We start from the raw sequence: 16,539 nt of genomic DNA on the forward strand, positions 1-16,539 counted from the left end.
ATTGAAATAACAAGTACATACTAAAAAAAGCGGTCATAATGAACTGCAGTATAATTTAATGACTTCACCGCACAATACCGTTATATTAATAGCCGTTTCTCTCGACTGTATCCAGTGTTATGCTATCGCTTCACTAATGCCGCTTGTGGCTTGTCGGCCCTTGTCTTGCCGCATTAAAGCATATGTTTAAAGTATGGTGGTCGTAATCTATATGGTCAGGTGGCAGCTCTGCAATGCACAGGCTCTTTTAACTACTGTATGTTTGTGTGTGTGTGTGTGTGTGTGTGTGTGTCTGTGTGTGTGTGGATGGGTATTTATCCCATTGTGGGAACTAAGATATGTATAAATACTTACATCATGAGGACCTGCTTCCCTTATGAGAACAAAAATCAGGTCCCCATGACGTTAATTCTTCATTAGTAGATCAACAGCATGATTCAATGTTCAGATACAGGTTGGAAAAGGTCTATAAATGATTAAATTAAAAAACAGGCTTGTCACGATAACACATTTTGATATATTGCTGAAGAAAATATAGACAGTAAATGATTATGTTGAAACTAATTTAAGCCTGATGAACCCAGGTAAACATTTTTCTAACTGTAAAACATCATTAAAAAGCATGAGCTGCAATAAATAAATAGAACAATGTATCTATAATGAGCCACCCTCTGCTGCTAAAATCTTATCATAGTACGAAAAAATCACAAAAAGCCTCCCTATTTATCTAGGATCAGTGTCCGGGAAATGAATGTAAGTCGATGCAGTGTCCCCCAGAGGTATGAAAACTCAACATGTGCGTATATGTGTGCATGTGTGTGTGCGTGCGTGTGTGGACAATGTGACTACAAGACACCAGGGGAGCAGATCAGCTGGGGCTTTAGGCTGACGTGCGCCTGTAACTTAACACTCTGATTAAACATTTTAAAGCACAGATGAACCAACAGGTGCACCAAGCCACTGTCTTTCTTTATCCCATTGAACCCCATCCCCTGACCCCCGCACACGCACACACGCAAACACACACACACACACACACACACACACACTCCCAAATTACACCTCCTCTCTAGTCTCCTGTCCTGTGGGGTATTTAAAGCAACGCTCCATCTTTGTCAACTCCCCTGGATGATTCTGCGTACGAAAATCTTCCATGCTGGGTCAGATGGGTAACATTCAAAAAACATCAAAGCCAGTACATTACTCAAATGTTTTCTTCCGTCTAATGCAATAAGCTACTGCACACAAATCATAAAACGTAATCGGGAAAAGTAGCACTAAAGGCATTTAAAGGAGATCCCTACAGAGTTACTCACACGGTTTATGATCGCTAATACAAGTCACAGTCAGGCTTAACTCTGCAATCTGTGGCTAAACATTAACGCGGTTTGATAGTGATGTATTTGTTTAAGGTTGTGTAAATGTACAGATGTTTTGGAGCGTATTGTAAAACGTAATTGTTGTCATTTAAAGGCTTGTGAAAATGACCTTTGTGTAGATCATTGTTACATCAAAGGGAGCGTTTGGCTTTATTTGCTTTACAGTGATGTTGTGTGTTTAGTTTTGCCTCTTTATCGAGCCTAATCATCTACTTTTTTATGTCAGATGCCCTTTATAGCACTAACTTTTGAGAGCTTTATTACAGTAATTACAATTTACAAATGTAGAATACAGTCACATTAACCCTTTACGTAACCACAAAAGTAATTATTTTTAAAAGCAATTATTTTTAATTACTTTTGTCCAAATAAATTTTATTTACGTATGATGCATGTAGGAGCGACAGTATCTCAGTTGGTAGAGTGTTTGTCCCCTGATCTGAAGGTTGGCAGTTCAAATCCTGCTCTCGACATAAATATCATTGGTAGAGCAGTCATATCCACTGACCCACAGGTTGGCGGTGCAATTCCAGCTCCCACAAATGAATAATGTCATTGGGCAAGACACTTAACGCACCTCGCTCTCAGTGTTTGTGTACGATGGTGTATGATTGTGTGTGTGAGTGGGTCCTTGATGTACCTTGAATATAGAAAAGAGCTATATAAAAATGTGACTATTTACAAAATCTTATGCAGACATCTGATGGGATCCACTACCGCTTTTAAAGGTGCACGGTGTAACTTTTCTGGTGGGGACGTGCCACCTGTAACTTGACCTGGTGCCATCACCCACTTGTCTTCATGAATATAAATAAGTTTAATACAATACTGTGGAAAATTCCAGGCAAACTAATAATATTTCTATGGAGACAAGTAGGTGGCAGACACTCCAGCAGAAAAGTGACATAGTTCACCTTTAAAGGACATGTATACTTATTGATACACATTGTAAAAGAACCGTCTTTTTGTGTCATGGAAGAAACAAAAACAGGGCAAGAAAGATCTATTTTAGTGTTCTTTCCTCATAATATTCATATTAAGGTGAGAATCACACAAAGACGTTAAATAAGCTGCAAAAATGGCCTATACTCTTTCTTTAGTCAGCACTCTACCTGCATCTTCAAATGAGAGGAGAGAGCGAGGGCGGAGGGGGGAAAGGGGGTGGCGCTATGGATTAACTGTCCTTCATGCTCAAAATATACATCCCCAGGCGCTTGGCACTGAATTATTAATACAAATTTGTCAGAGAAAGAATGAGAGAAATCTATTGACGGGGAGAACGGGTCCTTTAATGGTCTCATTAAAGGGGAGGCTTCCTTCCCCACACGCGGACCCGGCACCCTCTGTATGGGCTGCCGGAGGTTCGGGGTGGGCCGGGGGAACCGCAAAGTGCTGAAGGGGGATACTTGACCCCCCAATGATTTTCTGTCACTTTATCATAAACAAGAAGCTCTGACATGCGCCCCATACACCCCTCCCTTTACAAGCAGACCCTGTGTGTAATTAGCCAAGGGGCGCAAAAGTGCGGTGCATGTAAACGAGGCTCGCACAAATTATACCAGTGAACACACACGGGCAGGTACAGTGCGGGGAGAAAGTTTTAGTGAGTCTGGAAAATGTTGTCAACAAGTAATGTTTTAATAAAAAGTATAAACATTTTTGTTCTTATGAAAAAGTAAAAATGCTTGAATATTTGAATAGCTAGAGGAAGTTCAGAGATACAAGTTTGAGTCCTTGGTGTGTGTATCTCTGCAATTATGAAATAGGACCATTGCTTTGGTTGCTGTCTGCTAAATTTTAAAGCTTTTGCACTCATAAAATCACCTCATCGGATATCCACTATCTCATTTGGAATTACTATATTATATTACATCTCCATAGAATAGGGCTGCACCATTTGGTCCAGGTATTTCTCTTGTGGATCAATAAACTTGTCTAGATTTTATACTTGCAATTTTGAAAGATTTTAAACACATCAAGGATTAACATTTGAGCAATGATAAACATACATACATAACATATGAGAATCCCATATAGAGGTCTCAATGTAATCTTATTGTTGGCTCATCAACCCAGCTTTATTTCTATGAATCCCACAGCTCGCAGATTTGTGGTGAGCTGGTGTGGTTGGAGCTGTGGGCGGAGGGGGTCGTGGTGGTATTAATAGGGTGAGACCAGAGGCGAGTATTTGGATGCACCTTTAGGGGGGGCGGGCGGGAGAGGGACCACGGAGCAAAGGGGCAAGCACCAGACTCATTGCTGATTCAAGCCTCCCCCTTTGGCAAATGGATTTTCATAATGCTGAGACAATGGGATTTTTTTCTTCAGTGCAGATCATGATTGGGATCCCGGGGAGTCTTGTGCTGCTTGTCGGAAATGAAGAGAAACAAACTGGGCTCAATAAAATTATTCTTAAAAACAGTATTATTAATATTATTAGACAAACAAATATAAGATACGTTGTTTTGGACATAAAAATATATCAATTAGTATAACCTGTAATTAAATGAATTCTATGGGTAGCTACCGAAATCAATTCAATTAAGTGTTGATGGTCTGATTCTGGTCAAGTTCATACTGTTGGTGTGCCTTTGTGCAAGACCCTTCACCCAAATTGTCTGCTTTGTTCACCTTAGTGTAGCTGTTTGCGATAAAATATTATAAAGAAACAATATATTTGTCTTGAAAATGGCCACAAAATTAGAGGTTAACTCAAATTTAACTTACATAATGTCGCCAAGCATCTACATTGCAAGACGGCTCAGTGGTGCCCTCTAGAAAATGCAAATACATTACGAAATAGGAGGGAGCAGAGCATGTTTTTACATCGTGGATGCTTAAAACTAAGCAGGTACATAGAGCATCCCAAGATAGACAAATAAAGTATGTAACGGCCCCGCCTCAAACCACACAGGACGTCGGAAATATTGGTTCTAACTTGAGTCGTCCCAAATCTAGACCTCATACTTTAATGAACTTGTCCTAGGGTTATGATCAGACGGACTCCAAACTGAGACAGCATCATCAGGACATATCTGGGATTAGACCTGTCATGATAACATGTTTAAGTTTGATATATTGCTGAAGCAAATAGAGATGATAAACGATAATACTGAAACTTATTTATGCCACTGCCCCAAATAAGAACCACAAAAACTATTGTAAATCTACAATATTGTAAAAAAAATAAAAGTAAATCATGAGCTGCAATGAATAAAGTAATACATAGTGTAGCTGGTTGCAATATGAATAACATAAAAAGGCCAATAAATGAAATCAGTACGGTCTCAAAACAGCTATTAAAATATATTGGCAGCATTATGAGGTATGTCAAATATACAGAAATATACAGTTACCAGTGCACTCCATTCTATGTCAAAAGTAGATGTGAATCCCCTGTAATACCTATTCCCATTGATATTAACCTCCGCGGCTCTTGAAGTGAACCAGGCAGGATCAACTTGTACAGGATGTAAATTTGTTTTCCCCCTCACCCGCAGACAAATCCCCAGCACCTTCCATCCGGCATCGGCAATGAGCTGCGGCTCCTGTCTGCTTCTCCGAGCCCCTCTTCTCTTGTTTATTTTATCAGACCTAAGGCATTTTCTCTCTTTTTCCTCTCAACATTTCCCCACCTCTCTCCATCGGCCCTGCTCACTCGTCCTTGGGCGACAGAGCACCAGCACTTTCTACCTGTTTGGCTTTAACAACAATAGCCACAGTGTCAGGCCGGGTTTAGATTTGGAGTAATGTATTCCAGGTTTAATTCCTGCTTTCGTAGCCGTAGCAGTGTTCTCGGGCTCTGGGTGATGAGACTAGCAGCAAATTGAGCCTTCATAGGTTATTTGTGACATCCTGACAAAAGGCTGTGCTGGGGTTGTGTGTGAGACAGTGAGGTCTGAGGAGAGCCTGTGTTTGCTGTAGGGCAAGTGTCTGCAGGAGGTTTAGCCCATGAAAAGTCACTCTTTAAGGCAAAGTGTTACAGTTTAGAGATGTTTTCTTCTTAAACTATGAAAGAGAACTGTAAATTATGTTTTTGTTGAAATTTTGTGAAAAAAAAAAAAATACAAATTTGTGCTACATTGTTCTGAGCTTACTACCAATTTTTGTTTTCTGTGTATGGACCTATTTTTCTGCAGTTATTGTCATTCTAAACATTAGCACATTATAACACAGAATTCCCTCAAACTGATAAACTGTAGATGTATCCATTCATTCAGTTATATCAAATTTTAGTGTTGCAATTACTGTAAGAAACATCATAATTTACACATATTCACGATTATTGAAGCCATGAACAAATCTGTGATGCTCTCCCATTATGGTTGTCTAATACGCTACCATTACTCTAGTATGTGGCCAGCTTTGTGAAATCAAAGTGAATGATGAGTAATATTAATGTGACTGTTAAAAAAACAACTTAATTTTGCCTCTAAAATGGTCACAATTTCAATTTTTAGCTCTTGCATTGTGACCTGAATAATCTCAATAACTGATTAAGTAAATAATGTTGAAGTCCCTAACTGTGGCCAAATTACAACTATGCTCTATTGTACAACTGTCTCTTACAAAACAAAACAAAATCATCCAATTGAATCCTTTTGAACATCTTAATAAAATACTGCAAGACAGTTTCCTCATCCCTACTCAAATGCATGCGATGTGAACATGTAGATGATCTCGGTGACAAAATGCTGGCCCTACTTATCCGTGTTGTCAAAAGCCTTCCTGTCTTCATGCTTACTATCAACTGCACATTTTTACCTCGTTGTTGTTTTTCCTGCTCTCATGGATAGCACAAAGGGAATTCCCCAAATGGGAGGAAAACACGAATTTCTGTTCATCTCTAGGGACCCCAGCAACCTGTTACTAAGAGCTTTAAAAAATATGGGACCTTCAGTAGAAAAAAAACTGCACTTATGATAACATGTGCGTCGTCAAGGGAGAACTGAAAACTTCACTAAGTTGCGCTACAGGGGAGCTACACTCTCCTGTAGCACGACTTACTGAAGTTTTTCAGTAAAAGACAGATAAAGGCGACTTCAGAGAGTGTCCGTTCGGTCATTGCCCCTTGTCCCATCGTCATTATTTGCACTGCCTGCCCCCGCTGCCCTGTTTTCTAACAACACACACGCATATACTTGTAAAAGCAGTGATGTATTGATATGTACTGCTATAGAAAGTAAGAGATCAGAGAGCTCTAATTTTGAGTGAAGAACCCCGAGAAGAAATATTTAAAGACTCAGCTCAGTAGCGCCACCTGAAAAATCATTTTGCATTGCACCAATGGAAGCCAGTCCCAGAAAATGTCAAACTGTCAATGTCATAGACAAATAAAACTTAGTTTAAAAAACTTTAAAAATAGGTCTTAGCAGGACATGTAAAAATGATATTATGTGCCCACTCTAAACTCTACAGGAAGTCAAACCCATCGCAATCCTTTGACATCTCCTTCAACAGTTTTCATCAAAAACAAAAGACACTATAATAATAAAAGGTTATCAGTTACATTTTAAATAAAAGGTTGGATGTGGTCATGGTGATTTTTCAACAAAAAATCTATTTAAAAAAAATTTAAAATCTTTCTTTCACAGACATTGTCGGATTGAATGGCACATATACATACATTTTCAAACTGGACGTAATGATATACAAATTAAAGCTCTATCTTTTAAGACGGCTCTATAGCGCCCCTTCAAATTTAATAATAAAAAAAATTAAAATCATAAAAAGCAGTCTATTTGTCGTGGACTTGTGAAAGAATTTACAGAGGGACTCTTCATAATGGGCAAAGTTACATCATTCTAACTTTTATTATTTGAGCATTTATTATTATTATCATTATTATTATTACTTTCAACCAAGTAAATCACTCCTGAGAGAAACAAAAAACGCTCAAACAGTCTTGAAAATCATCACATAGCATTAAACTTCTGTATCTTGAGTATATTCAGTCATGGGTGTTTTTATTGGCCCTTGAAAAACCCATTCTTACTGTAAGCGGGACACCTCTCCTCAGATCTGACCTGTAATTTGACCTGGTATCATCACCTGCCAGTCTCTATGGAGATCACTAAGTTTAATTCCATACTGTCGAACATTCCAGGCAACACAATAGCAGATCCATGGAGACATGACTGTCCACCTGAAAAAATACATCGAGGATTCACCTCTTGGAGACTTTATTTTTGGTCCTCACATAGCATAAGATAACCAGGATGTGATCGTATATGCCAATTTCAGTCCCCACAATTCAACAAATACCTGCCCATTACAACTGTGAGCTCAGTCCTAACAGAGAGTCAAAGGTTACTGGGTTCACCTACTACCGCCCCCTCTCTGCGATTGGAGAGCACAGCCACGCTATTAATGAGGCAATAGAATCGTAAAGTGGACCTGATAAGAGTCCAGTAGGCCGCTGTAATGCCTCTTCAAAGCACCGCAGCTCCTTAAACAGCACATAAACTCCAACATGAGACCTATGGAGTGATGCAATGCTATACTGCGGGTGAATGTATACTATGTCTGTATATAGATTTAAAGATGGACGTTAATGCTAAAGAGAGATTTGTTTTATAAGCCATAGTTATTTATGTTGATTTTGTAGGCTGACTTTTGTTTGATGGACTTAAAGCGTTGGCAGTATTTCAGGAGAGAAGGAAAAGTGAGGTGGGAAGACTGGAAGTAATGCAAAAATTGAGGATAATATTAAGATAATATTAAGATATTAAGATTTCAAATTCACTGCAAAACGGCTTTTGACAACACAGTTACAATATTATGAAGGGGTTAAAAATGTCTTGTCAAGTCAACACCTAAAGAGGTAGCATCATCCTTCAGCAGTCTACGGTTAACTTTTCCAGCACGATGAACTTTGACCCGACTGTTTTACATGAGATCTCTTTCTGGATCTGTGCAAAATCACAAACCAAATGTATGCCATTGGTACTGTGTGTAGGCGGTTATTCCATACCTTGTGGGGATTGAAATCTGAATACACATCACTTCACTGGGACCTTTTCAATGTGGGGACCATGAGATAGCATTGAGTCATTGACATGTTTAAACCGAATATATAGTAGTAGAGTGAACTTAGGTTAAGGTTACGATTTAGGTTCAGGTTAGGTAAGTACGTAAATGAATGTAGTATCCCCACAGAGCATGAAAACCTAAAATGCGTGTACTTGTGTGTGTGAATGTCCCTAGAGCAGCAGTTCACAGTGAACACACACAGAGACACAGCACATCCAGACTAATTAAAACACAGCAGTGAAATCAGGCTGTACTCAAAAACACTCTAAACGTGCTTGTGTGTGCTTGTGTGTTGAGTCGCAGGCTGCAGTGTGATCGGCCGTCAAATGAAACAATATATTCTGAGGACCTCGGGGTTTCCATTTGAGTATTCGGACACTCCGCTGCCACGAACTGTGCCTGTTTTATGTGAAAAAAGTTGATAATTAGTCCCACAGTGACTGAACAATGAGCGAGGAGAGAGAGCGGCAGTGAGAGGCGGGGGCTCGTGGGCTCGGAGAGGAGAGAGAGCACATGTACTTATGTCCGATCTGACACTGGCTCTGTTTGTTTGTATTTGCATATTCATTTAGCATCCCCTCCTTATGCCCCATACAAGAGGATAGTTCAATAAACCTAAATTACTCATAGACAAACCCAGTAGTAACCCACTGCTTTACGCAAACACTAGAAATAGATATTGTAATTTGTGGGTTTTAGTGTTTCTCATATTTGGACCTCTTGTTCATTCATTATTTTTCAAAAGGGGCTCTGGTAATAATTAGCAATTAAAATGCTGTCTTTTTGCCTCACTTTCCCCTAATTAGCCTGACAGAGGGGGAGAGGGGGGAGGAAGGGGGGTCTCTGTAGTGCCCCTCACCCCCTGCCCAATACGCACATTTTTACATGTGCTTTTACATGTCTTCTCCAAATGTAGAAACCAGACAACTGGGGTCTCAGCTGATTTCTTTTTTATGTTGCCAGTCCATTTGAGAGGGAACATAATGGAAAAAACAAAAAGTTAAATTATCGCAGTAAGATTAAAAAAATGTGAGAGGCCTTAGATATGAAGCAATATTATTACTAACTCTACAGGCCAACAAAATGAATAGGGCCCACTGAAAGTTTAAACAATATATTAAAAACGACTGCAAAATAAACACATTACTTCCATATTTAGTCAACCATGTGCCTATATCCTCCATGTAAGCTTTGTCCTGGCTGAACACTGTGGAATGATGGGGTCAGGCAGCTGAGTGGCAGCAGGAAAAAGCACATGTCATGTTTGTTTGGAGGTCTTTTTGTCACCGGGCCACACCCCCCTCAACCCCCCCGCAACCCCACCTCCCTCCCCACATTACCTCTGCCCTCCTCTTGGCCTTATTTAGCCCCCGTGGTGTCAGCGCAGGGTCAGGGTGAGCGCAGACGGCAGCCTACACATTGTAATAGCATGCTAGAGTGCATCGTGGATGGAAGTGCCTCGAAGGAACTGCTTCTCATTCTGCAGACCTCGTTAGCTCCTGATTTATCTCCCCCGCTCTCTCCGTAAAGTGTGTGCGCGCCAAATAAAAAAGTGGATTAGAATCACTATATTTTACCGTGTGTCTTTAGGGTCGGGGAGCTTGTCAGGGAGACACAGGGACCCCGTCATAAGGCATTAGCCCGCTGTGAGCGCTCTAAACCTGGGGTCAAATGGATTAATAAAAGATCAGAGTTGTGCGCACACAGACGCAGAGGCAGGGGGGCAGTGTGGCTTATTTAAATATTGGGCTGCCTCGTGTGCTTCATAATCACGACAAATACACACACTGCGCTCCCGTCCACCATTATCCATTTAGCACATTTTTGTCTTGTCTTGCAATAATCTCAAGCCCAAACCCCCAGTGAGCTTATTATGGTCAAGGAAAAAGTGCTTATGGCTGTGCAGCATAGAGAGGAGGGGTAATTAAACAGACGCACAAGGTATGGTGGAATTAAAATAGAAGAAACGTGATTCTGTTCAGAGTGCATGTGCCTGTTTAAAGGGTTGGAGTGGCTGCTATATTTTCCACATGACACAAATGGTGCAGGTATAGTCTGGGGCTACACTGTACTTGTGTCCTACTTCACTGACTCTGGGGAAATCCAACTCTCTGGGGTTTTATTTTGTACCTGTTTGCTGCAGTCTCTGGAGGAAATATGGCTGAAATAGAAGGATATAATCATGATAATACTTTGCCCTGACATTAAAAATATATAATAAAATATTATGAACTAAAAAAAGTCTTGTTTTCAATGTACGGTAACATGGCAAAAGTCACAAATGCAGCAGCTTTTTTACATTTAGCTGCAGCAATGTTCAACGTGATGGTCTGCAGCTGGGTGATTAATTCTGGAAATTACAAATCATAACAAGAAAACTAAATAACATGTAATCTTTCACATTAAAAACTTGCTGTTCAGTCGGAATGTAAAGGTTCCCTTTTGATCACAGCTTTAACTCTTTCTCTGTTTGATTTTCAGATGTGAAAAACCTGGAGAACTTCCACCTGGTGGAGAGTGTACAGGAGCAGGTGAACGCAGCTCTGTTGGACTACGTCATGTGTAACTATCCTCAACAAACGGACAAGTTTGGACAGCTGCTGCTGCGGCTGCCTGAGATCCGCGCCATCAGTCTGCAGGCTGAAGAATACCTGTACTACAAACACCTGAATGGAGACGTGCCCTGTAACAACCTGCTCATCGAGATGCTGCATGCCAAGAGAGCTTAAGGACACTACAACACCCACAATGCACCTCTGTGCACTGCTTCAGCTGCTAGCCAAAAACGACATGCTTTTACCAAACCTGATCACCAGCCCGCTTCAGGGGTGTGGCGTGAAGAAGAGAAAGCTCGCACATGGACTGACATGTGCACGAACACTAGATTTGTTTATTTAAAAGAAGTGGTTTCTCATTAAGGACAATAGCAAAACACTTGAAAAACATTGAAGAATAAGCATGGACTACTGAGACTGAAAGCCTGCAAACTTCATACTTTTGACAAGTGGCAGCAGTGTGGCGAACTGTGCCAGTAAAGAGAAGCAACTCATCACCAAAAACTCATTGGTACTGTAAATACAAGTGTGGCCGACCGGGCCAGAGACTCTGATATCTGTTTTTCTTATGTCCTCTCACCCAACACGACTTTACCCTGAACAGAACTAACGCAAAAATAAAAAAATGAACAAAGAGCCAGTAAGAAAATGCTTTTTTCATCATGCTTACCATGTACTTGTTATCTAATATAATTTAAACTATGTACCTCAAATGAGTGCATTTATTTAATAACCAAGCCCATGCTAAATTCATTGCCCTATATAATTTCAAACTGAAAGTGTAATTGTGCAGATGTTGAATGAACCATGCCTACTTTGTGCAGAAGACCAAAGCCCGCAGAACACCAACCAGAATCAGTATTGATTAATGAAATGATTTGTGATGTCACACTTCTGTGAGTTTTGCCTTATTTCATCACCATGCTAGCTAACCGTGCAGATGTGAATGAAAATATGTACAAATATATATATTAAAGTATTAATGTTGTAAGATAATTTTAAAAAGAATAATTCAACAGGTGTTTACATTCATGTGGTCATATGGAGAGAACTGTGATGGCATTGCAATTTCAATGATTTCCAAAAAAGATGGTGAAAAAAAAAAGCTATCAAAGAAAAACCCCTCTGATTTGCGTTCTGGGTTGCGTGTACAGTGTTTTGTTTTTCAGCAGTACTTAAATCGTCGTGAGACACTAAAATCAAAGAGGAATCACACTTATTTCTTTGTGTCTGCTGGCATTCAAACATTTGTTCCTTAAGCATTACTGTATAATGGTCCATGCTAGGTTTCAGCCTGTTTTTGTAGATTTTTTTACAGTGTATTTTACCTTTTGATGTACAGTATGTCACTGGTTACGCTTAATAATGAAGATAATTTATTGCGTCTCTTGGTTCCCATCTTTGTGTTACATGACGTGATGTGTCCACGCCAGAATAAATTTGTTTACTGTAGAATTGTCTTATTGTTTCCTAGATGTCACAGATGAGTCTGTTCTTTATGTGGTGTTTGTATGTTGAGGGACAGTTATATGAAGTCTGCCAATCCCAGCATCGTTTTCTGAAAGGTGTTGCTTTTAATAATGTCTCCTATAGCAACATTCTTAAAATAGTGAAAATGGTTCCACTGCATTTGTTTTGGACAGAAATTTGAAAAAAAAATAAAAAAATAAACTGTTGTCAAATCAGAAATGCAACATTATAAAGGGGGAGTGAACTAAGAATGAATCACCAGCCAACATGGCGTGCACATTTTCACCAATGTTCGGTTTGCAGACATTCACATACTTTTTAGACGCACATATTAAAAATACAAATATAAAGATTATTGTCCATGAACCAACATAATATAATACAGACCAAATATCAGAATTAAACTCACTGTAAAACACTCAAAAAACATGGGTGAAAGGGTTACTCACAAAATGTAATTCAAAAACAAAAATGAAAATCACCACTTTACAAAGAGTTGATATGAGACTTAAACGACAAAGTGAGAGGCTGGTGTCAGTCGATGTGGACGAGACGGTGGTTTGTCCGAGGGCCCAGAGGGAAACAGGAAGCAGAGAACTCCAGATCCATGGGAACGTGAAGACTGCAGCCCACTGGCACAGAGTCCACCTCTGAACCGACAGCCGCCTGTGCAGACCAGGGGCAAGAGGGGAGGAGGGAGGGGCATGATGGAGGAGAGAGGGGTATGAGGGGAGAAGAGAGGGGCAGGAGGGAGGAGAGAGGGGCAGGAGGGTAAGAGGAGGGAGGAAGTAGGAGGGGAGGAGGAAGAGGTGTGAGGGAGGAGAGACGGCCAGGATGGATAAGAGAGGGGCAGAATGGGAGAGGAAGGGGCAAGAGGAAAAAAATTAACTCATTGGAAAGGTCATCATTTAATGTTTTCATTTCATTGATTGATTTATAAAAATATACTTTTTAATTTAAGAAATACTGGCACAGATCTGTCCAAAATATATAGGACCATTTTCGTTCTGGATGCAATTAATAAAAGTAGATAAGGTTATAGCTGGGGTTCTATGGTAAGACGTATGCTTCTAATAACTGTAATGTCATTTTATAAAGACTTTTTTGACTAGTGGTGAAAAGCTTCTTTTTGTTATATATAAAAAATTGTGACGACAAAATAAAATAATGATAGCACTGTAAAACACTTTTGTTAAAAGCTCCTTTCTGAGGCTCTGAGGCAATCAGCTGGGCTCACCACATCGCCCCAAAACTAATCAACAATTAGACAATGAGTTAATGATTTGATTATTGGAGCTGTAGATGAGTCTGATATCTGAGCATTAAGATGCAGCTCACAGTCCCAGAGCGCGATCTCCTCTCAAAGCTCGGCTTGCATTGCCAGGCCTCCTGTCTGTAAATGTGTTAAACCAGCTTTCACTTGCCCTGAATTTGTATAAATAATGTATATACATTTATCCACAGACTCTAACAAGTGCAGCCTCAGGTGAAAATACTCAGAGATGCATGCTATGCGCATCCCTGAAGGTGGACATCAGCTTCAAACCTCAGCTCAAAAAAGAACCACACCGAGCAAGAAAAGAGAGAAAAAACACAAATGAATAAGTTGCCAAAAGCAGTCTAAATGTGCGCGCACACAGCTCCACTCACACACACACACAGCTCCGCTCACACACACAGCAGCGGCTAATGCACACAAATACAGGGCTGTCAGTTCCTAAACAACTTTTCCTTTTCCGTCACACAAACAGCCCCAAGTTGCTTCTGCCAGTGTGATGAGAAAGCTTTTAAACTCTGGAACAACATCACTCGTGTTTACCAAGATGCGCTCATACGTTTCAGTGTATTGTCAAAGAGAAAAGGACTGGGGGCACGAGGAAAAAAACAAAAGCTTTTGGAAGTATTCCAGCAGTGTGAGAAAAGGTAGAAACGAGCGATGGAACAGTTTGGTGCTTCGCCCGGACTCAGGCTGAGCTGCGGTCTCTGGAGGACTGAAGAACACACAGCTGCCCCAGCCATCCACAAAACACTGCACCTAATGAAAGCATATATGTAAATCATAACTTAACATTCTTATTGGACTACATCACATGCTTGTTTTTCTCTTATTTCAAATCATGTTTGTTTTGACGACACACTGTCAAAGTCAGGACAGGGCTAATAACTACTTTATTGTATTTTAATAATAATGATTCATCTTGTGGAGAAATAAATGGTGCTTAAAAGAAGCAGCGCAAACCTTCAGAGAGGTAATTAGCCAACTTTCCAATGGCTTCCACCAAATAGCAACTCAGGGAGCTATTGTTTGGAGGTCTGATGGACAAACTTTAAAAATGTAAAGATCAAATTAATAGGCTAGCATTGTTAATAGGAACACTCAGCATTGTTATGCAAAAGCCTCACTGTGGCATGCAAAACAAATAGGTTTGGAGACGGAGCGCTCTGAAGGCCGCTGCCGTTTCATTTCAAAGCATGCATTATACATCATTGTGCATAAAGAGGAAGCCTACAGCATTATGATGTTTTTTCCACGATGATTATCCTTTATTAGTCATTAAAAAGAGAACGAGAGAGAAAAAAATACAACTTTTAAGCACCTGAACCTCGCTGCCAGCATTCCATTAATTGCCAGCACAATGGGGAGAGCCTTTAGAGATTTTTCAATTTCAAAAAATGAAGAGCGTGTATTCAGCCGGGCTCATGTTATACCGGCACTTAAATCCTACAGAGCTCACATAAAAAAGGACTCAAGGTTGCATCCGATTGAAAGCCTCCAACTACAGCCACTTCAGAAATCCATTTAGCGAGCGGGGGGTTAGAACATCTAATTCAAACAGAGTCGCCCTGTTAAAACGCTTGCACCGATGTCTTTAAAAAAAAACGTGCACACAAACACACGCGCGGGCCCTGCCATTGTGCGAGACACGGAACTGGCACACACGCCAACAAAAAAATTAATCTTGCCAGACCTCAGCCAAGTGGCGAAGGTGAATGCTTGACTGCACTTGTGTGGATCTTGACCTTTGCTTTGCCAGCGTTGGGCTCGGAGTACCGCACAGGGGACAAAGAGGGGCAACTATGAAAGCACCGCGACCTGAATGTCACGACTCGGGAATGAAAGGAGGGAACGCTTATGTCGTACGTGTGACCTCTAAACTGTTTTCTAAACCCAGAAAGAATCAAACAATTAAGAGTGGCGAAAGAGGACTCAGAATGAAGAAGAAAGCAAATCGCTCTTTTAATTAAGTAGCGGTAATTCATCAGATAAGGTTCCACAGTGAGGAGTGGAAGAGTGGTTGGCGTGGGTTGCGGGTTCAATTCTCAAAACAGCTGATTCAAATGAGTATTAATATTTTGTGCATACATTTTTAAGTACACACTCAAACGGTGTAACTACTTAATATAATATGGAATCTCAACTCTTAAATGTTGAACTGTTACGCTGCATTTAATGAAGTGGACGCAATTCACCTTATTTCAGAAGTTGCCATGGGCGCCGCCATTGTCATTCGGGTTTAATTACTTTGCATTGGGCTGCCGAGCTTAACAGCAAATAAGTTCTATGGGGACTACAGAGCTGTTTTAAAGCCTCCCAAAGAATCGGTGCAGTGTTGACTTGTTGGTGCATATAGAGGCAAGGCAAGTTTATTTGTATTGCACAATCCGTACACAAATTAATTTAAAGTGCTTTACAGAATGAGAAAGACATTAAAATCACAATGCAAACAAATCAGAACATAAATAAACATCATAAAATTTACAATAAAAGAGAAGAGTACAGAATAAAACCCTTTCAATCACATGCACAGCCAAACAGAACCATTTGGAGCCTGGATTTAAACAATGTCAAAGTAGAGGCCTGTCTCACATCTTCAGGAAGACTGTTCCAGATTTTAGCTGCATAAAACTGAAATGCTGATTCCCCATGTTTAGTCCTGGTTTTGCCCTGGTTTAGTCTTGGTTTAGTCCTGGTTTAGTCCTGGTTTTACCCTGGTTTAGTCCTGGTTTAGTCTTGGTTTAGTCCATGTTCTGTCCTGACTCTGGGCACCAGCAAGAGGCCAGTCCCTGAGGTCTTTTGAGGAACAAAATGAAATAAATAAATG

At 40.3% G+C, this 16,539-nt stretch overlaps 2 protein-coding genes across 2 annotated transcripts in view; one reads left to right on the forward strand and one right to left on the reverse strand.

The window, feature by feature from the left end:
• The window catches only part of nr5a2 (nuclear receptor subfamily 5, group A, member 2), a 69,205-nt gene extending 56,784 nt beyond the window's left edge, over window positions 1–12,421 (forward strand). Inside the window, exon 7 of the mRNA XM_033964773.2 lies at window positions 10,893–12,421. Coding sequence (XP_033820664.1) covers window positions 10,893–11,140 — 248 coding nt within the window. The 3' untranslated portion in view covers window positions 11,141–12,421. The remainder of the gene's footprint in view (window positions 1–10,892) is intronic.
• Window positions 12,422–12,956: 535 nt separating this feature from the next.
• Window positions 12,957–16,539, reverse strand: part of LOC117369832 (adhesion G-protein coupled receptor D2) — a 64,101-nt gene continuing 60,518 nt past the window's right edge. The window contains exon 25 of the mRNA XM_055221046.1: window positions 12,957–13,102. Within this exon, the coding sequence (XP_055077021.1) occupies window positions 12,971–13,102 (132 nt within the window). The 3' untranslated portion in view covers window positions 12,957–12,970. The remainder of the gene's footprint in view (window positions 13,103–16,539) is intronic.

Source organism: Periophthalmus magnuspinnatus, chromosome 4 (assembly GCF_009829125.3).
Source record: "Periophthalmus magnuspinnatus isolate fPerMag1 chromosome 4, fPerMag1.2.pri, whole genome shotgun sequence".
In the NCBI taxonomy this organism is placed as follows: Eukaryota; Metazoa; Chordata; class Actinopteri; order Gobiiformes; family Gobiidae; genus Periophthalmus; species Periophthalmus magnuspinnatus.